The 24,305-nt window shown below is 33.1% G+C and overlaps 4 protein-coding genes across 4 annotated transcripts; all 4 read left to right on the forward strand.

Annotated features, from left to right (window-relative positions):
* Window positions 1–2,609: 2,609 nt before the first annotated feature.
* Window positions 2,610–4,133, forward strand: LOTGIDRAFT_171922 (hypothetical protein; the record flags this gene model as incomplete). The annotated part of the gene is made up of 4 exons (XM_009048491.1): window positions 2,610–2,622; window positions 2,894–3,063; window positions 3,527–3,623; window positions 3,994–4,133. The coding sequence occupies 4 exons, from the start codon at window positions 2,610–2,612 to the stop codon at window positions 4,131–4,133; spliced, it is 420 nt and encodes a 139-aa protein (XP_009046739.1).
* An 824-nt stretch (window positions 4,134–4,957) lies between these two features.
* LOTGIDRAFT_237916 (hypothetical protein) lies at window positions 4,958–7,568 on the forward strand. Its single transcript, XM_009048492.1, has 4 exons — window positions 4,958–4,993; window positions 6,271–6,443; window positions 6,720–6,816; window positions 7,396–7,568. Exons 1-4 carry the CDS (start codon window positions 4,981–4,983, stop codon window positions 7,533–7,535), a joined length of 423 nt encoding a protein of 140 aa, XP_009046740.1. The 5' UTR covers window positions 4,958–4,980; the 3' UTR covers window positions 7,536–7,568.
* Window positions 7,569–8,526: 958 nt separating this feature from the next.
* LOTGIDRAFT_237918 (hypothetical protein) lies at window positions 8,527–11,917 on the forward strand. Its single transcript, XM_009048493.1, has 4 exons — window positions 8,527–8,553; window positions 9,047–9,546; window positions 9,728–10,567; window positions 11,024–11,917. Exons 2-4 carry the CDS (start codon window positions 9,048–9,050, stop codon window positions 11,122–11,124), a joined length of 1,440 nt encoding a protein of 479 aa, XP_009046741.1. The 5' UTR covers window positions 8,527–8,553; window position 9,047; the 3' UTR covers window positions 11,125–11,917.
* A 6,673-nt stretch (window positions 11,918–18,590) lies between these two features.
* Window positions 18,591–24,265, forward strand: LOTGIDRAFT_237919 (hypothetical protein). The gene is made up of 3 exons (XM_009048494.1): window positions 18,591–18,704; window positions 20,170–20,334; window positions 21,634–24,265. The coding sequence occupies exons 2-3, from the start codon at window positions 20,220–20,222 to the stop codon at window positions 22,335–22,337; spliced, it is 819 nt and encodes a 272-aa protein (XP_009046742.1). The 5' UTR covers window positions 18,591–18,704; window positions 20,170–20,219; the 3' UTR covers window positions 22,338–24,265.
* The last annotated feature ends 40 nt before the right edge of the window (window positions 24,266–24,305 follow it).

Raw genomic sequence — 24,305 nt, forward strand, 5'->3', positions numbered from 1 at the left:
ACTCAATAGAACAAATGACTGGGAAAGCGAGATTATATAAAGGTGAAGGTCAGATCAATCTAAGGACAAATTTCGAGAATATCCAGGCGCTTGAAAAATGTATGTATAAATGTATAAAACACATGTGTCAAATCTGTGAGTCGTGATCTTACAAGTAATGAAGAATGAAACAGGCTGTTGCAAATAATATGTAGAATGAAACATTCTATTTCCGCGGGGAATATCTGTAATAATTCTTCGATTCGGATTTACCGGAAACAGGATATATGACTAGTTGATCAAGCAAAAACAAAACACGTGCAATTTGCATGATATTTGACCTAAGCCTCTTTTTGGAGTCAAATTTAAATAGAGTAATCTGGAGTTATGGTACTTGTTGCAAAGCGGAACTTTGTGTGCATGATGGCTATAAATAATGGACGTCATTGTTTTTGTGTCTAGGAGTAGGCTATATAAAATATATATCTGAACAGTAAATCAATTGAAAAAATGTAATGAAAAGAAATGGGGAAAGGGCGTTGGTGTTGGGGGCGTTGATCTGGAAGGGATATAAGATTAATGGGAAGTGGCGTAATTGAAAAGGGCGAAATGGGAATATATATTGGCGATATGGGAATAAACCGTAGGCCCCTAGAGTTTCAATGATTAAAGGAATGCTACCTATTGGAATTTGAAGCCCCAAACTCGGGCAATAAGAGTAGGCCTATTCATCAGTGGGACTAACCAGGTGTCAGAACTATAGTCAACGAAATATTTACTTCACCAATTAATTTATTTGACTTATTTTCGGCTATCCGAATGAATTGTATAGGCTACAAAGATTAATTATTGTATGTTTTGAAATAATTGTAGGCTAATTATGAAAATTTTAGAGCGAATTACCTCCCTTAAAATCTGAAAACTGGTAACAACTATACAACTATACATGTTTGGGTAGAGCTTTTACATTTTCAGCTCACTTCTTCGTAAGAGATGAAAAAAGTCTGACAACCGACCCATTTCATTAATGCACCTAAACACCATATCCCATTGTTCTTTCGTATAATAGCCTATTACTTACCTACGGACCTGCATTTTAATTTTGTTCCTTATGGCCGTGCGCGCTGGACCCCCTTAATAATACCGCACCTCAATTCAAATCTTTCATCTTGATTTCTTCCACCCCAAAGCTTCGAACTGAAAACTGGCTGCTGTTTATCACATAATATCATAAAGATTATCAAATCTGCTATATCTTTCATGAAGACTTTGTTGGCAGTCTTTGTGCATTCGATGTTTGGCACCTTCAGTGTATGATGTGTATCGGTTTCATCATTAAATGCTGAAGAAATTTTCTATATTATTTGTTCCAATATTGATAAACAAGAGAATGACCGGCACGAACTTAGTTAGGATATAAATAATCTACTATCGAAAGTAGATCAAGCATGTGTTATGTAGACCTATTGAGATTATCTATAAAACTTAGTAGATATAGGTAATATTAAGTAGCAAGCTACTACAGTTTGTCCTAAACCGCCCTTCTTTAGTAGAGATTCAATTCTGTATTATAACAAACAATATTGTACTTTACCTGAAAGTTTTCAATTTGAAAAATGGTGTGGTTGTCGACAACTTTTCTAGCTTTCAATATTTGTCTCAAGCAGAACATCCGTATCAAAGGGTGATATTAATGCCATTGTGACGTAATAAGAATAGTTATTAATATAACTTTGACCGTTTGTTAACTTCCGGTTTAAATGCCATATTACAGAAGAGAGACTAACCAAGTAGTAAGTCAGTCCAAAGATTTCCGATCATCACCTTCATCAAAAACATCTTCCTTAACCAACGGCGTACGACATTAGAGGAAAATAACAAAAATTTATAGCCTGAGTCTAATTTCGCCCTCTTCAAGTATTAATTTGTATTTGAAAACCAAATGGATTGGAACATGGCATTGGCATATTAAAAAAACTACAAATAGACGAAAATGGCAAATATTTATAGCGTGGTCCACTTTTATTTGGCCCTTTTCTTTTACACTTTTACGAAGTAGGCTCACGAACACATAGCTATTTGTATAAGTGACTGATGGGCTAAGACCTTTGAATGTGTAAGAAAGTAGCATAATTCGAAAGGTTTTATCGCGGTATAAACCCTCGAACAAGAAACGAATACAAATCAGGCGTATAAAGAGATATATGCCATGATTCTCTGTTCCGCTTTGTCGGCCTGGCAGTCAGACATCCAAATGTAGACTTGTGTGACAGAAAGAATCTGCTTTGCCTTACGATTTCCCAAAATACAACCTGGTATGGTAATGATAAATTTTCATATCAAACACACCAGAATTGATATGCAAGTGATTATGGCCTGTATATATCTTACAGGGAAGATATTCAAAATCAAGACGTACAAGTAAACGAAATGTTGTCAACTTATGACACTAATAGTTAACTAAAGTACTAATACACAATAAAGATTTCTTCCTGACATAGCCGTATGTTAGTTCCCAGACAAGCCCCAGAACTAAGCAGATAAGATAAAAAGAAAACAAAAAAAAAACTATAAAATTCCAAGACACTGACACTCTTTAGTAGAATTTTTTTTTCACTCATAAATTAAAGATGAAAGTTCTTGGTAAGTATACTAGTTCAAAAAAAAATTTAACAAAAAATAATAATATCACTTTATTTGAATTTGGAAGGTTTTGAAGTGAACAAATAGTTGTCAGAGTGGAAGATCTTGGAAAATTGCTTGAGCATGGTGACCTATAGTCCGAGACACCCTGGTACTGTATATGGTATAGGGATGATGCATTTATCTCTTGATCTCCCCAAGGGCAAGCTTTCTCAATCGTCTGTCGTTCATTGTTCTGACAAGGTTAAATACATTTAATTTGTATTTACAGCCCTTATAGTAATCCTCGGCTTCTGTGCTGTTTACGCCAACCAGGAAGAAAAAAGGCAGCTTGGTATCGCCTCATTAGCTCCCTTGATAGGTAAAGCTATTGGTGTTGACAAGTTGGTCGGAAGTATCGTATCAGGAGTAACATCTTTATTTAAAGGCAAATCTGGTGATGTGAGTATTGTATTTGTAATGACATTCTGTTATTAAATAAAAATCCAGTTTATCAAAACTTCATGTAAAGCATCGCAAAATCGAAAGTAAAGGTTGTATTATAGTGGCCACCTCCAAAGGGAAGTACCACCGAACAGTTGTTTCGAAAAGTGTTCGTGTGCTTCACGAGCAACACCTTCCAGTATCATATAGGTCAACATCGTTAGATACAACCAGATCAATTTATGCCCGACCAAACAAATCAGCCAAAATGCCAGAAATAGTTTTGTGATATGTCTCTGAGAGTTTGCGCGAAGCCTAAGGTGGATTAAAAGGCTGCAATTGAAAGCTGTGCTCGTGGTATCAGTTCCACAAATGGCTTTACCACAGGATAAGTCAATTATTAGGATGTAAAATAATCTCGGACAAGTCAGCAAAAAGTCACTTATATTCTTTCAAATATTTTCCTGATTATTCTTTACAGATCACCATTCCCAAAACAAACATCAAGCTTCACTACAAAGTTGACAAATGTCACGTCCATGTTGGCAAGAGATTCATTATTGGTCACCTTGTCTCAGGTAAATAAAATAAGAACATCACAAAGCTCTCCAAACCATTCTATTGAATCAGTCATTGCGCCAAACTTATTCATGTGTATAATGGATTTTGTGAAGAAGAAGAAATTTTGGCGCAATGGTGTCAAGGGTTCCAATCTTTCTAACTGTGATTTACATATTGTAAGGGATTTCCCCTACCAAAATACAACATTAAAACGTGTATCCTCCGAATGAATCTAATTAATAATTCCGGCGCAATGTTTTCGGGTATTTCCGATAGTGATCACTAGCGTCAACCACCATTATTGCGAGACACCTTCAGAAGATCTTCATGTTTATTTTGTTATATTATTTATTTGCATCGAATAACGAGACAAATTTTATTTTCCAGAAAAATGCAAAGCTACCGTCAGTGAAAGCGCCATCAGCAAAACTTCCTCAAGCTGTACTACTGGACATCAAGAAAGTGCTTTGAAATGTGCCATGGATGCCGAAGTCAAGAAGCTCCAAGCCTTGGCTAACACCGCCTAAATAAACATTTTTTTAAAATCATTATTATTATTTTTCATGTGGTTTGACATTCGCATGAACATGCAGATATGAGATTTCTAAATCTTAAAGTATATATTGTCTATTACTGTTTAAACAGATCCACTATCCAGAACTAAGATCAGATCATACAAAACTTGGCCGTCTTCCTTACAAATTCTGTCATGTAACACATATAACTTTACCTGATCTGTATATCGGTGATATTACTATCGATAGGTATTATACTGACTTTTTCTTGTGAGCAGACGGACGATATCTAGATGGGCGTATGTCCCACAAAAAGGCTTAGTCTATAATCTCAATACAAGAAAGTTAAACTGGGAGACGGATGTGTCGTTTCACTTTTAACTCACCGTCGTGTTTAGGCAACCTCTCTCATCAGCAATCCCCATTTTTCCCCCTTTTTTTCAATTGAAAGAATTATATAAAAATTATGTATCTCACCGACATGGTTCTGCAAATTTTAGAAACGAACCAATCATGTTCACACATTAAGGCTGCGTCCTTGTGATGTGTTGTGATTGCTGACTATTGATGTCTCTTCGGATACTCTACGGTACCTTCAATGCAACGTTTCTATGATAATGCACCAAATACATTTTTCACCAGCGTGTAAATATAATGTAATTCATTCAAGACGTAAAAACGGTATGTCGCACGTTGTCAGCACTGCTGCACTGCTGATAGTGAACAAACTATGCATGTAGACATAACCGTGTGTTTGTTCTCAGACAAGCCCAAAACAGATAAGATATTGCAGAAACTATAAAATGATTCTAATACATCGACCCCCTTCAGTAGAAATTGTTTCACTCATAAAATAAAGATGAAAGTTATTGGTAAGTACAGCATATATCGCGTCTATATTCCTGATATTGAAGATATGCAAAGTCGGACAAACTCACGTGCTTAGTGCTTTTTTCCGATAAATTCTCTACAAATTTGGCAAAAATAATCATTTTTATACGCCCAGACGTAAGATGGGCGTATATTGTAATCACGTTCACATTTGGCTCGTGCTCACTCTACAGGCTACAGTTCTTTATGGATTCTTTTGATTTTTATTTTGTGTGTCAATGTCATTATGAAGATGATCCCTATTGATTTTCGTGATGATCGGATAATTTTTCACCAAAATATCGTGTCTGACTTGACGTTTTTCTCTATTAGCTATATTGTGCAACTCGTGCTCACTCTACAGGCTACAATTTTTTACAGATTCTTTTGATTTTTATTTTGTGTGTCAATGTCATTATGAAGATGATCCCTATTGATTTTCGTGATGATCGGATAATTTTTCACCGAAATATCGTGTCTGACTTGACGTTTTTCTCTATTAGCTATATTGTGCAACTCGTGCTCACTCTACAGGCTACAATTTTTTACAGATTCTTTTGATTTTTATTTTGTATGTCTATGTCGTTATGAAGATGATCCCTATTGATTTTCATGATGATCTATCGATTTTCATGATGATCGGATAATTTTTCACCGAAATATCGTGTCTGACCTGACGTTTTACTCTATTAGCTATATTGTGCAACTCGTGCTCACTCTACAGGCTACAATTCTTTACAGATTCTTTTGATTTTTATTTTGTATGTCAATGTCATTATGAAGATAATCGATTTTCGCGATGATCGGATAATATTTCACCGAAATATCGTGTCTGACTTGACGTTTCACTCTATTAGCTATATTGTGCAACCCTGTAGTCACTAAAGACTGTTTAATCATTTCTGACAGCTGCCAGTGGGCGTATGTTACCTTGCCTGGCAAGCTATCTTTGAATTTAGTGACGATTCGCACAGAAACGACATTAACGACGGTGTCTATTCATCCGAACATTTCGCTTACTTTACTAATTCATGTTTCAATAAATCTGTTGGTCGACATTTATTTGAAGGGATAGTGTCGGTTAAACATTTATAACATAATAATCAGTTTCAGCAGCACACCTTCTTTTCAGAATAAGAAGTCTATTCCGGTTGTCCTACAATGTTACAAAAACAAACCGTACAAATTAAGATTATCTGAAAAGTGTTATAGATAGTTTTAATAGCACCGTTCGTATCCCTTTGAATTTTTGACCAAACACATAATTGTCGTTTTACAGCCCTGATAGTAATCCTCGGCTTCTGTGCTGTTTACGCCAACCAGGAAGAAAAAAGGCAGCTTGGTATTGCTGCCTCATTAGCTCCCTTGATAGGTAAAGCTATTGGTGTTGACAAGTTGGTCGGAAGTATCGTAACAGGAGTAACATCTTTATTTAAAGGCAAATCTGGTGATGTGAGTATTGAAATGTGGTGGTGGTGGATCAAAAATCTATAGCTTGTCAACACAAAAGTTCTCGTTATAGTCGGGCGCCATTGAAAAAGCGTAACAATTGTTGAGGCATCTCTTACCGGCTCCCTATTTAATGGATGGCTGGTTGTAATACAAATATGCTGATTATATAATTCTGATTACATCATCTTGACATGATAGAGATGATAGTCCTATTTAAGTTCTGAAAACGTTTACGTATAGATCGTCCGAAGTTGTAAGTTATTATTGTTTTTACAGATCACCATTCCCAACACACAAATCAAGCTTCACTACCAAGTTGACAAATGTCACGTCAAATTTGGCAAGAGATTCATCATTGGTCACCTTGTCAGAGGTAACACAAATATTCTCAATCCATTCCATCTAAACCAAAGGCAGTTTGGCATAAGAAAACTACCATTGTGACAGACATGCAATATTATGATTTGTGTGCGCCATGGTGGATGTGGGGAAAGCTAAAGAAGAAACTGCAGCACAGTGCTAAAATTTTATTTGAATTTTCTAAAGGGTTTACATTTAGAAAGATGCAGGTCAGCATGTTTTTGACCTAAAGGTCATCGAAGCCCTGCAGCAAGGTGAGCTCCATCTTCGCAATGTCAAGCTATTACGAACTGCGACTATACCTACTTATGTATCACGGAATGCAACGATTTGATTGGGTTGATCGCCAGCGAATACAGTCAATCAGAACATTCGACCAATGACTGGTTTACAGTCTTTCAGTTCGCAAACGAACAATCATATCAATTTGCTGCATTAACAAACTGCAGTGATACAAAAAGGTGGCTATTGCAGCCACGGTATACGACGCAGTTTGACATTGTGAAGAGCTGCAGTAATAAAAAGCATTGATGAAATATTTGGCAATATCTTATATATTTCTTATTTGGATAAAACATGTTTTTTTTTTCAGAAAAATGCAAAGCTACCGTTAGTGAAAACGCCATCAGTAAAACTTCTTCAAGTTGCACAGAAAGTCATCAAGAAAGTGCTTTGAAATGTGCCATGGATGCTGAAGTCAAGAAACTCCAAGCCTTGGCAAACACCGCCTAAATAAATGATTAATAAATTTTTTAATTACAAATCAATGATTTGGGTTCTTTGTATAATCATAGATCTGTGCAAAGATGTGCAGCAAAATTCTGATTTCCAAACCTCCAAAATTCACCGACATTTCCGGACCCCCTTTTGAACAACCTTTCAAACAGACCTTAAGATTATTTATGTTATTCATTGTGGGCCTGGGTGTATGAATCTTTACCACTTCTATCAATAATAGCTATCACTTCTCCGTACCAAATTTGAAAAAAGACGTATGGATCTGCAATGGAGGTTAGCAGTCTTTAGTATCGAGAATATCGATGGATTAAGGATGTAATTATTCTTGTTTACTCTTGAGAACTTCGAAGGATTGTAAAGAGATTTTCTAAACTTTTTATGTATATCGGGGTGCCACTGATTACATAGATTTACAACATCACAATTTTCAGTCCTTTTATGGCGAAGCTATATTGCAAAGGTCTTTAGCAGCTTAAACGAACAGTTTCATGACGTAGTTATCGCAAAGGCACTTTGAATCTTAGATACCATTAGTAGGTTTTAAGTTAGTGTCGTCATATCGTTCAACTTTACTATAATAACAGGAACTTAAGACGTTGGAAAAGTGAAAATAAAAGCCATAAATGAGCCCGATACACAAAAAGGGGTACAATCTCTTTACAGCGTTCTACACTGAAACAAATTACAGTTGCCACGCCTTTAAAGGATATACTTCAAGAATGAACAATTTTCACCATTCAAATATAAATAGCCTGCACTTGACAACCATAGAACAGTCATAGTCAATAAGTCAGACATTGTATATAAGAATAATTTATCAAGTTTTTCCTATTTCTGTTAACTTATTATTAAACTATTACCAATGAAAGGCAATATATAGGTTTTTATCTAGGAACACGTGATTTGGTCATAAGACTTTGAGGTAAAGTTAAATAAATGCTATCTCTGACGATGTTACTATAAATATATTCCCTTAGTGTTTGATAACAGAACAGTTTTGAAAAGTCCACAGGTAATACTATTTTTTCGTATTTAGTATTATTATATGATGTATATGTATCTCAAATTCAAACTTCAAACATTTTTATTGAAACTAAGAATAAAATGTACTATAATAATGTTTGTTCATTCTATAAAATTTGAACAGTGCGATAAAAAAAGGACAATAACGGTCATTGGATATCGTCATAGTGGAATAATTGGGTCTTCTAGGACTCTTACACGATTCAGTATGTGTTTAATTTTTGAAATTTGAAAATTTTTGTGCTTGTGTACTGCAATCGTTTACAATCTTATCCACACCTTATAAATATTATACCTCATCAATACGTTTTGCCTCATATTGTCCTCGCAACAAACAACAACTAGATTGCAAACGTGGTCACAAAACCATATACAGCAGGAGTGTTTCCAGAAATATTTGGTTTTAATTGAAAGTTTAGCCGATATTGGTTGATTAGACAATTATCTATGCGTATCTCAAATCCTTTTTCCTTCTATTTCAGTATGAGTAAATCAGGACACCCTCCATCTTCCAAGGATGGAAACCCAGTTTATCCCCACCCAGATCAACAACAACAACAACAACAACAACAACAAAATCATGGTCAACAACAGCCAGCTTCCAATATCAGTTTTATTCAACCAATGCAACAACCAGCATATGTACCAAATACGACTGTCATGGTTGGGGCACCTCACATAACGCGACAGGCTCATGTAGTAGTTACCCCTATCAAAGCTCAAGAGAAATCTATAGTTGATGCTTATGTTCTTTGCATCGCATTGGGAGTCATTGGTGCTCATCACCTGTATCTAAGAAGACCATGGTTCTTTGTGGCATATTTCTGTACCTTCGGACTGCTTGGTGTTGGTTGGATCGTGGACATCTGTAGAATACCATGTCTTGTCAAGGAAGCTAATGCCCGCATAAGAGATGCTTCAAGAGAGAAAAGAAAGCAAAAAGTTGATGCTTATTTATTGTGGTTTCCATTTGGCATTTTGGGTAAGTAGCCTACCCTACTGGTACATAGCAAATCATTTTTGCAAGTTTTCGACTTATCTGTTATATTCCTTGATATGAAATGAGTACACTTTCTGGACCAGCAGATTGAAAGCTTTGGTCATCTAAACGGTGATACGTACATTAAATCTGTCTTAAGAATCCATTTATCTAATTTTTTCAGGTTTCCATTTGTTCTACCTCAACAGACCTGCACAGGGGCTTCTGTATTTCTTCACGTTCGGTCTGTGTGGAATTGGTTGGTTGGTCGATTTATTCCGTATACCCCATATGGTCAATGATTGTAACAGTGAAGTTAAAGTTTACGAACCTCATTCCATGTTTGCCAGCTATGTCTTATGTGTATCGCCATTTGGAATATTAGGACTTCACCATTACTATCTGAACAGACCTATTTGGGGTATTCTATACACTTTCACGTTTGGTTTATTGGGAGTTGGATGGGTTGTTGATTGGTTTAGATGTTACCATTTAGTAATACGAGCAAGAGAAGAAGGCAATGGAAAAAGAGACGAAAGCTTGAAGTACATTGATGATATGTACGTATTATGGTTCCCATTGGGTTGGCTTGGCTTTCACCATTTCTATCTACGACGTTATCTCTGGGGTTTCTTGTACTTCTTTACATTTGGTTTATTTGGCATTGGCTGGTTGATAGATTTCTGCAGATTACCTTGCATGGTAAAGGAATTCAACAAACATATGCTTGAAAATAAAGAACTTGTGAAGCAGACACAACAGCACTTTAATGGTCAAGTGAATTCAAGAACTTCTGGAGATTCTCTTGTTACACCTAACATCACTCCAGGACCAGGTCAACCTCAGATGTACAACTACGGTGCCACCGCACCACCACCACAGGGAGCTTATGTGCAGCCAGGAATGCCTTACCCACCATACCAGTATTCACACCAACATTTACCAAATGTTACGATTGTACAGTCCCAATATGGCTATCCAGGCCCAGCTCCATTTCAACCACAAGTTCATCCAGGACAACCAGGTACGCTTGCTATAATACTTTTAATAGCATGTAGTATGTTTCAAACGCCTATTACACACTGAATCGTCAACACTTTCAGTCTTATGAAGGGTTGTCTTGTAAATTTTATCCGAAGTATGGATACAAAAGGGCTTATTTGTGGAGGGCTTAGACATTTTTTTAATTGTGGCCCCACATTTTATCTACGTCTTGCTATGGTATACTGTTATATACTAGACATTGCATGAAATGTCAACTTGGTTACAGATACTTCCACAGGTCTCCACAATTCTCAATCTTCATAAAATGGATGTGTTGTTTTACTATTTTAAAATTTATCTTCAAGCTTATCTCTTTTTAGTAATGGTTGTCTCCTTTAATCTTGAAATAGAGTAACTTATTCTGAAATAGTGCCTCCCTTGAACGTTACATTAGCTCTCTGGATGTTTAAATATTTATTGAAATATTACTTTTCAGGAATGCATTACCAACAGCAGAATGGTGTATATCAGCCACCTTCATATGAAGAAGCAACTCATGATGACAATACGGAAACCAAAGAATCCAGATCAAATTAAGAGAGATCCGTTTAATATTTTTTAACTTGCCACCCAAAATTTCAAGGATAGCTGTAACGATTTATGATTTTAATAGACAACGTATGATATTTGTCGTACTCATATCATTTTCAAAGGAAAAGTTTATAAAGTTTTATCATTTGGTATATTGTGTAGACCTATGTGTACAATAGCTATTGAAAAGTTTTGCCAACAGCAAGAAATTGTGTATATATCTGCAGTTCTCCGTACTAAAGTCATAAGTGTCCATTCTTATAAGAACAACATTTATACCGGTGACAACCATATTTTTTTTTACCTGATATCGCTTGAATGGTGAATATAATATTTGTATGTGTTTATATTTATAGGGAAATATAATGCTCTAACGAACATGACACTTCATATTGTCGTCGTTCATGCTTTTCTGATCTTCAATTTTCTCGTAAGCATTAAGATATTTAGAAAAATAATGAAATTATTGTATTGTTATGATGACTTGTGTCATCGTAGTACACTATTATGAGCCTCACAAAAAAAAATGTGCGACTTTCAAACAAGGCTGATAAACAAGGCAGGTCATGTGATTTTCCGTGGCACTGGCGTATTGTTCGAGCTAAATGTTCGTCGTCTGCGGAATTATGTTTGTCGTCTGCGGATAACGGTAAACAAATATATTTGTTCGAAATGTTCCTCGTCTGCGTTGGGCTTTAATGACACAGATGTATATTGTATGCACTTTACAAGTGACCGTCAATTCATTTATCCGTAAAATTGTTTCTGTTGTAATTAAAGTATTATATATTCATTTTGACATTTTCTATTTGAGTTCATGTTCGCCTATGATCCACTATTCTCGTTTACATCTGTTAGAAATTGTGAACAGGTAGGTGACGGCAAGTAACACGATTGGGGAGTATTATCACCATTAGCTTACTATTTGGGGTGGGGCCGTAGGAAAGTATTTTGACCGAGTGTCGAAAGCTGTCAGTCCTATCCTGTGTAGGCTGTTTCTACCCGTTGGTGGCAAAACATGCCATTGATTTCAGGAGCAATATGAGGTGTAGAGAGTGGGGATAAGATACAAAAGATTAGTTTGTTATTAGTATAAATATTGGTTTCTGTCAATGAACAAAAGCTTTTTATGTATTAATTTTCCTTTATAAATTCTATCAGAGAGCTGTTTGGCTGACTAACTACTTTCGTACCGTTTCATTTCTGTCCTAAACATCTTGTGTTTTTTATCCCCCATATAGTGTTTAGTTCAAACGATATTTGTTTATATATTATGTTACAACTACCTTTAGGGTTTCGAAAATGAGTTCGAATGTAGTCTGTGGAGATATTAACTGTAGTTCTCTCCCTTCCATAACAGTAACATTTTTGCACTTGCACAAACAGACACATTGGTTATTGAACCTATTGTGAACAACTGCGCTTAAGAGGAATTGAACATCTGCTGCAATTCTTAAAAAAATATATATTTTTCCGTAGCCCACAATGAATGATGTTTTCTGTATTCTTCAATATTCTCGAAATTGATTAATTGTTTGTTTCATTACACAAATTAGAGTTTAGCTAGGGTCAGATGGATTAAAAAATTTAATTTGCAATTTGTTTCGACGTAATGAGTTGAATTTAAAATTACAACACACACAATGAATATGCCAATATAAATTAGTGCGTGAATATTTATTGCTGTCAATCCATATCATGGCCACAGCTTATTTAACTCATTATATTGTTTTTCAAGTTTTCAAAAATCGATTCAGCCCATTTATATAATTGTCTATGCTAAAATTTTAGATTCGTGCAGCTTACTTGTGGCTTATTTTTAAAAAAAATCAGTAAGTGCGTGATCAAATAATTATTTTTACTGTGTATCTAGTGACATGACATACTTTTACATAAACAACCACTTGTGAACTGTCAAAACTCAGCTGCCTATCACGTGATATAAACATAGCCACGCGCTGTCAATTCCTTATAAGGAGGTGACGCTCATTGAATATTAATATTAGGTCTATTTTAAGTAACACGTTGCTACACGACAGCCAATCAGAATCAAAGTTCAGAACATAAACAAAGAAATGACGTCACAGTAGTGCAGATTTGTTGGGTTCAAGTCTTTCTCAGCTGATAGTTTGACAGCTCTGTAAAATTTTCCTTATACAATAATTAAAGGCAACGCAGTTTTTTAATCTACAAGTTTTTTTGTTAATCTACTTCGTAAACAACCAGTCTGTCTGGTAAGTACCATCGCATTGATAGTTTTCTTACTTGAAATTGGATTGGAAAATTTTGATATTTTGTTGTTGTTATGAGAAAAGATTCGCCATTTTCCTATGTTTTGTTCAACTGTCACATAAATTTTTTCGTCAAACAAAATGGAAACACTTGCTTTTCGAACTGCCTTGGGTGTAATACGACCGTTTAATGGTTCTTAGACCTTTTTCAATGAATTAACCTTGCAAAGTTTTGTAGAAAATGGAAATATTTGCAGTTGAATGTCAGCTGACGCTATGAAGGTCATGTTTATTTTTAGAAACAAGGCTGACGAGAAAAAATTATCAATAAAAATAAACGCCTCGATCTAGCGCTGATTTAACTCTATATTTATATGAAACCCATTTAGATTTGGTGTTTGTTTCAAAATTTGTTATTCAATAATTGTATTTTGAATGTAAGTCGTCTATATCAGGGTGTGTAAAAGGTCTAACATTTGCCCGAATAATTGATGAATTGCGCAGGAAAGTTCTGGTTCAGTGGTCAGTGTCAGAGAAAGCTGTGTTGTCATGGAGGTCAGAATTGACATAGTCAATTTATAGATTTGACTCAATGATTATATTACATTTTATTGTAAAAATACTGGATACTAGATCTAATTCTAAACATTTAAGATTGTTATTATTTGACATGCCAGAGGCGAAAGTTTAGAAGACCTTGATACTAGATGGAATAAAGGCATTTATTGAAAAATGAATATATTTTTTTGATTTGTACATTTTTCATTATTTCACTATTGATCAGATTTTTGATATAAGTTTACCCCTAAGCTTACACATGTGAAAAATTTCAAATAAAAATTTTTTTTAATGTTCATGGAATATTAATTCTTCATCACTCTTAGCCAAATCACTTTGCAAATTAATTAGAATATTTTGATGACAGACAAACTGGTTGGGTGGCTGATCTAGGATTCTTGTTCTCTACATTACAGAAGATCATGAAAAGTTGAAGGTTGTTTGATGGATTTTTTTGTAAATATATTTGCTTGTGGTGATTGACCGTAATGATATCATGTAATTTGCCTAATCAGTAAAATGAGAGATATTGTCAATTTGCCAAATTGTGAGTGTAATGTTCGTAGGAACCAGTTTAAAGGGAAAAGAAATGATCCTGTAATTAATGGCAGTGATATATCTGAAAATATCAGAAGTGTTTATAGCTTGTTAAAGAGTTAACTTACTTTCATTGAGTAGGATTTTTTTTGGGGGGGGGGGGGGGGGGGGGGTATAGCTTTAAGGTTGCATTCATTGAACACTTAGGATTATCAAATAAAAATAATTATAATCAACCTAAACAATCTCACTTATCCATTTTGTCTGCCTTAAAACCTTTTCAGACCCTTTAAATAGACATGGTGGGAGGGAGTTGATAATGAAAGAATTAGCAAGGACTTGTTGTTTTTCTCTAGTTTTCACCAACTGTTAAACTGTTTATAAATATCAAGGTTGATAGCTATAAAGCTGATACATTTTGTGTGGCTGCCAACAACCTGTTACAGCACCATGATGACCTGTACAATGATAAACTACTATAGGGTTAATTATATACAGTGATTAGTGATAATTATTAATGAGTCAAGATAGATAAGTTTTATATCACATGCTTAAAGGGATAAGGAAGAGGTTTCCTGGCCTGTTAATTTGGGTTACTTTTAACATTAATCGTACTACTTCCATACCCTTTTAGATCTGTCCATTCTAATGTCTCTGTCCTATAAACAATTATAATCCAAACAGTTTTTGACATCTTGTAAAAGTTCTCTCAACATAAGCTTATATATCAGAATAGAGAAAGTTGAAACTAAAAGAGTGGCATATGCACATATTTAAAGCCAGGTAATTTATTTTGAATACCTCTTAAGTAATTGCAAGGCATTTTTTTTCTCTGTGGGCTTTTAAAAAGACAAATATGTAAAAAAAAATCCAGTTGTTATATATTGAAACCAATATAAAGATCAAATATAATAGTTGGATATGCAGTTTATGTTGGCTGCTTTATTTTGAATATTTAATTATGTTGTGTGTGGAAAGGGACAACTTATATTAAATTCCTGCCTTTATTCATGTGTTTTTGAGTTGTTTTGTCCACCACATTGTTGATCACATAATGTCAATTGGTTTAATTAAAGATGTCAACTGTAGGGGGTCCACAAGTCGTCTATACTGCCAGATTGTTGTAAGAAAGTCAATCCATAAATTGTGATGGAAACAAACCTCGAACAAAGACAGAGAGTGAGACCATATCTCAATTAAAATGCAACAAAAGATCTACTTACTATTGATTTTTGTTTGTATGGCCATACTGGTGTGAAGATAACATATTTCAGATTATATTTAATTAAAATCTAAGATCCTTATCATTGATGAAACCATGGCATCTTCTTTCAATGGATCAGAATTCCAAGAAAAAATATTTGTGGCTAGAATCATTTGAAAAGATAAAGAAAGCAATAATCATGTTTATTGTGAAAATACAGGAGCTCTAAGTTTATAGTGTTCACTATTCTGGCCTATTTAAGAATTATTATGGCTTACAATAAGATTACAATGTGCATCATTATGCAAATTATTTACTTTTGGTATCAAATACTAGAAAAGGATCTGTTACTAGGTCATAAACATTGGTCAATGTCCAACCTAGTGCAGTATAATATTGATCTTATAAAGAATGGGGTTAGCTAGTTGATCACTTTTCCTTCTCTCTCCAGCTATTGATTTTCCCTGCCTACTGGCTAAATTCTTGCCTCCATTTATGTCAATAACACTTTTTCTTTTAACCTAAATCTAATGTTCACCATAAAATTTTCCATTCTCAAACAAACAAGGTTGTCAATATCTGCATTCAAAAGGCCCCCTTTTTGTTTGGAAATTGATATAATCTTTGCATTGCATTGCACGTTATTATGCCAATTATGATTTCATAAGTGACTAAATTTCTTCAATGGGGATAGAAGGGAGATGTTAGAAATAATATTAAATAACAACTGGTAAAACAGATTTATAACATATCCCTAGGTTAAGAAAACTAGTTGAGACCCTGAATTGACTGAGGTTTTACTTAATTACCATCATTTCTGATACATACTTTAATGATATTAATAAGATAGTTATGAAGAAAATATTTCTGTGTTCTGCCAAGACTTTAGGAATCATTAGGAATCTTATATATGGGATGGTGGAGGTTTCTAATCTTTTGTGTTTTTGTCAGTAACTGTTTACTGGTATTTTTTGCCTGCAACAATGGCCCTTAAAAATTTTGTGCCATCGGGTTTTGTTACCACAGTACAAGAGTCATTATAATCCTTTATAATAAGTAAGGTCATGCAAGTCAGTTGACATTGAGCCTTTAGTACTAACAGCTTCATAACTAGATTAGATTTCCACTGAATCACACAGCTTTGGCGGATCGATATGGTTTTTTTTTTAGGATCTGTTAAGTTCAAGTTCTCCTACTCTTCAATATTTCAACTTTATTCATAACTTGATACTTTACTTAACCCTTTGCAATCTGATTACATAAAACTCAAAGTGTTTTAACTTGGCAGTCAGAGACGAAATATATCATATGTAAGTGGTATACTTTGTAACTTGTAATGTGAGCATTAAATATATTACAAGCTTACATAAAACAGATTAATATAGTCGTTATTCCAGTTAATATTCTCATATTCATATTATGATGTGTTATTTCATAACACAAAGCTTTTCTAGTCAGAAATGTAAAAAAAAAGCACCAACATCCAAGAAAAATGGGACCTACATAAAGGGGTAGTATGATATTTTCCTAAAGGGAATTTTTTTTGGCTCAATTCTATAAAAACTATAAACCAAAATAAAGAGAAACATGAAATATCTTAAAGTTTTAACTAAAAAAAAAATGATACCATTAATGTCAAAATGATTTAAAAAGTTTACTTAACTTTTTAAATTTGTCATGCATTTTGAAATGCATAAGCTTACCGTATGGATTACAGCAAAATAAACATAGGGAAATATTTCTCCTATGTAAATTTTGCATACTTCCCTCTAAGGACCCCATTTTAGTGTCTTGGTTTACATAATGTCACAATCCTTAAAGAGTTGTTTTTCATACCTTCAGAAGTGTTAACCTTTGGCTGCCCAATTAATACTTGAGAACATCTGCTTTACCTAATACTTAATAATATACCCTATCACTTCCTATTGTTTGAGATATTATGTAAATGATTGTATTTATGTAGCAGATTGGGTGGTTTAAATATCTTGATAAAGCCTCTGACAATGAAACAAGACTGGTGTCCATTAGGCCTAATTAGGTATTTATCATAAAAATAACAATACCTTGAAGTCACCTTTTGAGCAAATTATATTTCTACAATTTTCTATTTTATTTTATTCTTCCCAGGATTTGGTTCAATAAGCTCTTGTAAGATCTAGTGAACCATTTTCCTTCAGTATTGAAAGGTAAAAGTTTATGAATATCTTTAAAGACCCTTAAAGCCTTTAAATGTTCCAAGGGAAATTCACATACTCTAAGCTCTTAAGTAATAAACTAAAGCATATGATTAACATTTTGTGATGTCACATGGTAATAGCCGGTTCACAGGCAGATAGAATATAATACTCCACATTACTATGTGACCGGTGGAACTGTGCCACTAGTGCAAAAAGGGTCAATACAAAATGTTGGGTATACCACCAACATATCTTCTATCTAAGATGGCCATATTTTTGAAAATTTACATTTTGCTAAGATAAGGTCAGCTAGCTCTTGAAATTGCATTCATTGAAAAATTTGTCATGCATTCTTAACAGGAATTTCAACATCTGGCTTCTGATAATTGGTATTTTGATACTAATTATTGTCATCTCTGTTTGATAATTAAATATCCATGGTGCTTTAATTTTCAATTGTCTATTAGTGTAACATCTCTTTCGCTTGTAATTTTGGGTGAAATCATTTGATTGGTTACTTCTGTCTCAAGGAAGGTTGATTGGTCAATTATTAGCGCTCGAGATATATTAATCCTTACTATAACGAACAGCAGTAGGATAAGGTGGATAAACTTTATACTTGGTGATAATCTCTTAATCTTGGGATTAACAAACATTGCCTGACTGGGGGCTGGAAAGGTTAAGTACCTCAGTTACTACCAACAAAGAACCATTTAAATAGGTAACACTTTATGGATTTGGTCATTGTGTAAGTTGACTTCAGAGGGTGAAACCTCCAGACCTAAACTATAGGAACTCTTGGAAGCTTTTTGGCAACAGTTTCTACAGTCAAATAAGATTGATTTATTTCAAACGGATAATTTTAAAGAAGTAGTAGTGGTAAGAGATATATTTATGTTTTCAAAATAGTTGTCTTAAAGAGTTCATTTGAAGATCTTGACAGATATGGAAAGATATCATTTTAGTTAACCCTCCTGAGTTAGGAGTCCTGACCTTAACACACTTTGTCATAGGACATTTACATACTACTGTTCTGTATTTTTTGTTGTTAATGGAGACATGCAATGTCATGTAACCTGAAACATTTTTCTAGCTCTTATGCTCTCCCAAGGGGCCTTAGCGAATTTTCAAACAAAAATGTATTGAGTGGATATGTGAATTCCTTTTAAATTTTTATTCAAAATATCAACAAAAAACTATAAATTTTGAATGTATTTTATTGTTTTCTCTGAAATTACCATTAATCTTAACAGACTTTTCATTCTTATTATACATCTAAGCATATATTCTGGACTAGAATTGTTAATGCCTTCATATATTCAATATAATGTTATAAGCATATCAAATACAAAATTGTTCAAACATATATTTTTTATACTTATGGGCAAAACATATTTAAAATATCAAAACTCATAAGTTTATTGTATTTTGTTAAATACACCATTGTTACAATTTCTCTGAAATTGCCATTATGCTTTACAGATTTTTTATTCTTATAACTTATCGTAAATCTAAGCATATTCTTGACTAGAATTGTTAGTGCCTTCATATTCAATTCAATGTTTATTAATATCAAATACAATATTGTTCAAGCATATATTTTTTAAATAGGCTGATAAATATTGTATATAATGAATTCTATGACATAATATAATATTGTTATATATGTGGGTTATAAATAAATCTGATGATATTGCTTACTAAGATCTACTATTGTTATTATAATAGCTGACTATATTTCATCATAAATTGAAATTCTTTGACATCATCAATAAATTTAATTTTAACCTGATTTGACCTTATTACATACGGAATGTTTGGAAGAAACAGTTCAATATTTGTATTTTGCATGCAAAATTGTAAGTCAAAGTCTATGTGAGATGAGTTTAAGGCTTTTAAGGTACTTCATGAATCTAAATTGTGCTCTGAGTTGCCCTCATATAACATTTGAATTATGTGAGCTGAATGCAAATTCTTCATTTAAGTTTTTGTTCTGAATATTTTTGAGCTAATAATGGGATAGAGTTGAATTTAATTTGGAGCTTTTAAAGTAGTTTATTAATTTAATCATGCCCTCGAAAAACTAAGTGACTTTTACAGGGACCAGGAATTGAGGTAAATTGGCTGTTTTATAAGCTTACTAATTGTTTAGGACAGTAACAAGTTTAAGCTTGTCTTATAATATATATTTGGTGCTTATATAAATATATATATATTTAAATAAGTTATTACCAAGTTATTACCGGTATCAATTGTTATTATTGCATTTGAATTATTCTAAGCTCAGAATTATGTAAGCTTAAGTTGTTATCAATTTGAACATTTATTTATCATCTTTTTTCAGAAATTAACAAGAATTTTAGATTTTGTAACAGTTTGAAACAGTAACTAACCATGTTGCAAAGTGTCACTGACTTTTTCTTTGGCTCCACTGAAACTGAGTCCACGACCCCTGTAGACCTTAAAACTAAGGAATGTAAGGAGGGATGGATAATCGTTGATGTCAATGGTATGTATTCTAAATCATTATTTGAAATTTTTCGTCTCTTATCTCTTTTCCTAAACTTATTCCTGAATTATTATTGATAAGCTTCCAAGTTGGCCTGCTGGTTAGATAAGTTTTAGCTACCAATAGCACATTTAAGCATGGAAATTGGAAGTCAGGTTCCAAGCTTTAAAGATGGGTTTCTTTAGTTTTTAGTGTCAAATTAAAAACTACATGTATTTCATTAATTGGTGTTGCTAATGAATTATCATGTATTCTTAATCATATCATTATGTTCTTATTGCATATAATTAAAAGTTTTAACCAATCATAAACGTCCATGTATGTAGTCTGGGAAAATAAAGAATATTTTTTGACTTTTCTTGATCGCTCACGAATTAATTATGGATATGTGAGACAAACTGGTATTTTACCAAGTCATTAGAACACCTACTTTCTATTCATATACGTATTAGCATTTTCATTTTCATAAATGAAAATGAGGGAACTTATCTTTAAGAAAGCATACACTTTTTCTTCACAATATTAAAATCTATCCTTTTCTCTTTCATTTCTTGCTTTAATCATTGCTTGCCTTTCTATCCTCTCTGTTCTAGTTTTGTTTGTGTTTTGTTGTTTTAATGACAAATTTGCAGGTTGGATCAAACATATGTTGTCCCTGGATACCTGCAAATTTGACAACCTTTACCCAGTATTCCATGTAAATTAGTTGTTTGTATTGGAATACAGTCTTGACCTGGATTTCCAACTCTATTGGCGGTGATTGTTGTTTCTGTTGAAGGGCAATATTTGTGAACAGCTTTATTTCATCTTTTCTATTCATTTCATTCATTTAATCAATTCATTCATTATATTAATCCTTTAGAAATCTTTTAGTAACATTTTAGTAGTAATAGTTTGTAGTAGACTCCTTTGCTTTATTATACTATTTGCTCTGCTTAAAAGAACACAGTCCTTATTCATTTTAGCAGCTGACAAATTTAAATTTTATGTACCCAAGTAAGCACTCATTGAGAGCTATGGTAGCTACTTTGAATTAATAGAGTTTGCTAAGGGTATCTAAAATTGAGTTTTGGAGTATCAGCTAATGGTAGGCCTACTTTACATGTCATATGCTTTCCTAACATCTGCTACCTTTAGATATATTTAGCTTATCATACGATTTCTTGGTGTGCATTCAAAGTTTAGATTTTTTTTACTTTGCACTCGCTGACTTTTGAAAACAAGATTCAAAAAGTTAATTGAAATTGAAATGAATAGAATAGGAGTGATAATAAAGGTCTAAATTGTTTCATTTTACAGATGAAACCCAACAAGAACAACAATCTACCGCCTCCTCTAAGTTATCTGTTGTCATGGAAACGGATCAGCCAATGTCCGATACTCCAGAAGAGGACAGTAGCTGTCCTTCGGAAACGGAAACAGACTTTGGAGGTTCTCAATCAACATCTCCTGAATCTCATAGCCCAAGTAGTCGGGGACATTTTAAATATCGTGCTAAAGTCAATAATAGTAGTGAAAGTTGGATTGTGACCCCACCCCCATGTTTCGCTGCCAAGAGAAAGGACTCAATCGTTAGTGAGCATCCATTGGAAAATCTATTAATAGAACATCCTAGTATGTCTGTATATAATTCAATCTGTGATAGTACTGTTAGTGAAATTTCTATGGTTTCTTCTGTGTCTTCAGAATCTATGACGGAAGAAGAACCTGTTGCTAGTCGAACCCGTCAGCAAACTCAACAAGAGGAGACCCAACAAGTTGCCAATATTGCCCGTCGTCATCAACACCAATTAGTAGCTCCATCATCAGGTTTAAACGTTGCACTTGATCGAGTGAAGGGTATACGCCAGCATCAACGTAGAACCACTCGATCCTTCAATAGATCTCATTTTGAACGTTCTAACAAATCTCGGGATTTCCAATCCTGTGGCAAGAAACAACGCCAAAGAAATAAGAATTTATGTAAATCTGGTGCTTTAAATGCTCGTTACGGACAAAGGTAAACAGAATATGTAACTAGTTTGAAATAGTTTTAAATATTATGTCCATTTTATTTGTTAAAGTTTACTTTTCCCAAATACCCTTTTTACTGTAGATTGGAATAAAAAATGGCCTTATAACATAGATTAAAGATTCAAAATAAATAATAGGCAGTAAATTTATATTTGAAATTCAGTAGAAAATGTTAAGTTATCATTGGACATAATGTTAAAACAAAATACAAAATTTGTAGTTCGAGTAAGCTTTTATTATTTATTAAAATATTTTTTATTAAATTTAGAATTCTATTATTGCAATTTTTATCGTCTAGCTTAATCCAATGTAGAAAACGAATTTAATAAACAAATTAGTTACTTCTTCAAAACAAACAATGTCATAAATTTTTTAAAGAATTTAATTAATTACAAAAATCGAAGAATAAATTCCTTATTTTTACATGAAATTATTAATTTCTTGCAACGATTAACGAGAGCTACCATAAAAGTACATGTTGCAGCTTGCAGTTATCTGCTTATATTTGTTTTCAAAATAAGTTATTGATATGAAATAGTTAAATTTCTTTTAAAATTTTGTTGTAACTTGTTATTTAAATGTCAATTTTCTATTATAGTTGTTATATTTCTCTGTACTCAATTTTCACAAATTTGCAGGAATAGAAAAATATATAAAAAAAAATGACAAATTTTTGAAAAAAATATCAAAAAAATGTTATATACCCCATGGTTATAGGTTTAACTTGTTTTACAAATGTATGTTACATTTGTATTTTGTAGTACATATTTTCCTTGCAGTTTTAAGATGTATATTTTTATCTTATTTGACTTTTTTTCATCACTGTCATTATTACAAATTGTAAAACCCACTTTTGGAAATTTTTGCATGCAAATATGGCATTTTCCATAAAACATGAGATTATGTGAAGAATCTGTCTCTTGGAAAGTAAACTTCAAACAGAAAGCATCATTTAAAAATGTCAATGTTAAGAACACTCAAACTGAACATTCAGGTGGGAGATTTGTATTTAACTTTTGTATATCATTCAATATGAAATATAAAATTGTGTATATAATAAATTTTTGATCAAGATAAGATATTTTGTAAAGTAAAAAGTGATTAAGTTACATCTATTTATTCCGTCCTGATTTACTCAGCAGGTTATTTCTAAATAAAATTGGAATTTTAAGGCAATGTTAAAAATTAAAGTATTAGAAATTCAATCATAATCATAATGGAATATTTTCAAGTTATTTCATTGGCCAATATTGTGAATAAACCAAAATCAACCAATCAGAGGTTTGTTTTTATTAACTGTAAATGTCTTGCCATTACGATATATCATGGTGCTGAATGATACGAAAATAAAACAAAATTAATGATCATCATTTTATGACCTACTGTCGTCGATATCATATGAAATAAAGAATCAATTATGTTAATGGAAGTATATTTTTATGTGATTTCCTCAATTGAGCTAGTCGAGTCAATCTGAGGGACGCATGACACATTTCATACATTTGGTTGATTGTATTTTCTTTCATCTGTGAGTTAATTTGTTGATGATAGGTCCACAAGAGTATTTTGAAAGATCTTTATATGAATACTTGAATGAAATTATTATGCATACTTATCTACCTCTATATGATATGCTTTTTGAAATATGAACACAGAATTATGAGAATTTTTAATGGCTTGTGAAGTAACTCATCATGAATTATGATATTATTTGCTATCTGATCTTTATTATTTTAACTTCCTCTACCTGTATGTTTAGATCTTATTACAAGCAAAAACATTATGGTGTTAAAAATTGATTGTGTTATTATATTTATGGTTTGTGTTCAATTGAAGTCCCACCATTATAGTGACCCAGTACGGTTCATGCCCTTCATTTATAATGAGCAACATTTTATATTCATAACAACCGCTTTTCTGTAATAACTGAGTTATTAAATTTTGCTGTTCAATATTCT

Source organism: Lottia gigantea, assembly GCF_000327385.1.
Source record: "Lottia gigantea unplaced genomic scaffold LOTGIsca_122, whole genome shotgun sequence".
NCBI classification, from domain to species: Eukaryota; Metazoa; Mollusca; class Gastropoda; family Lottiidae; genus Lottia; species Lottia gigantea.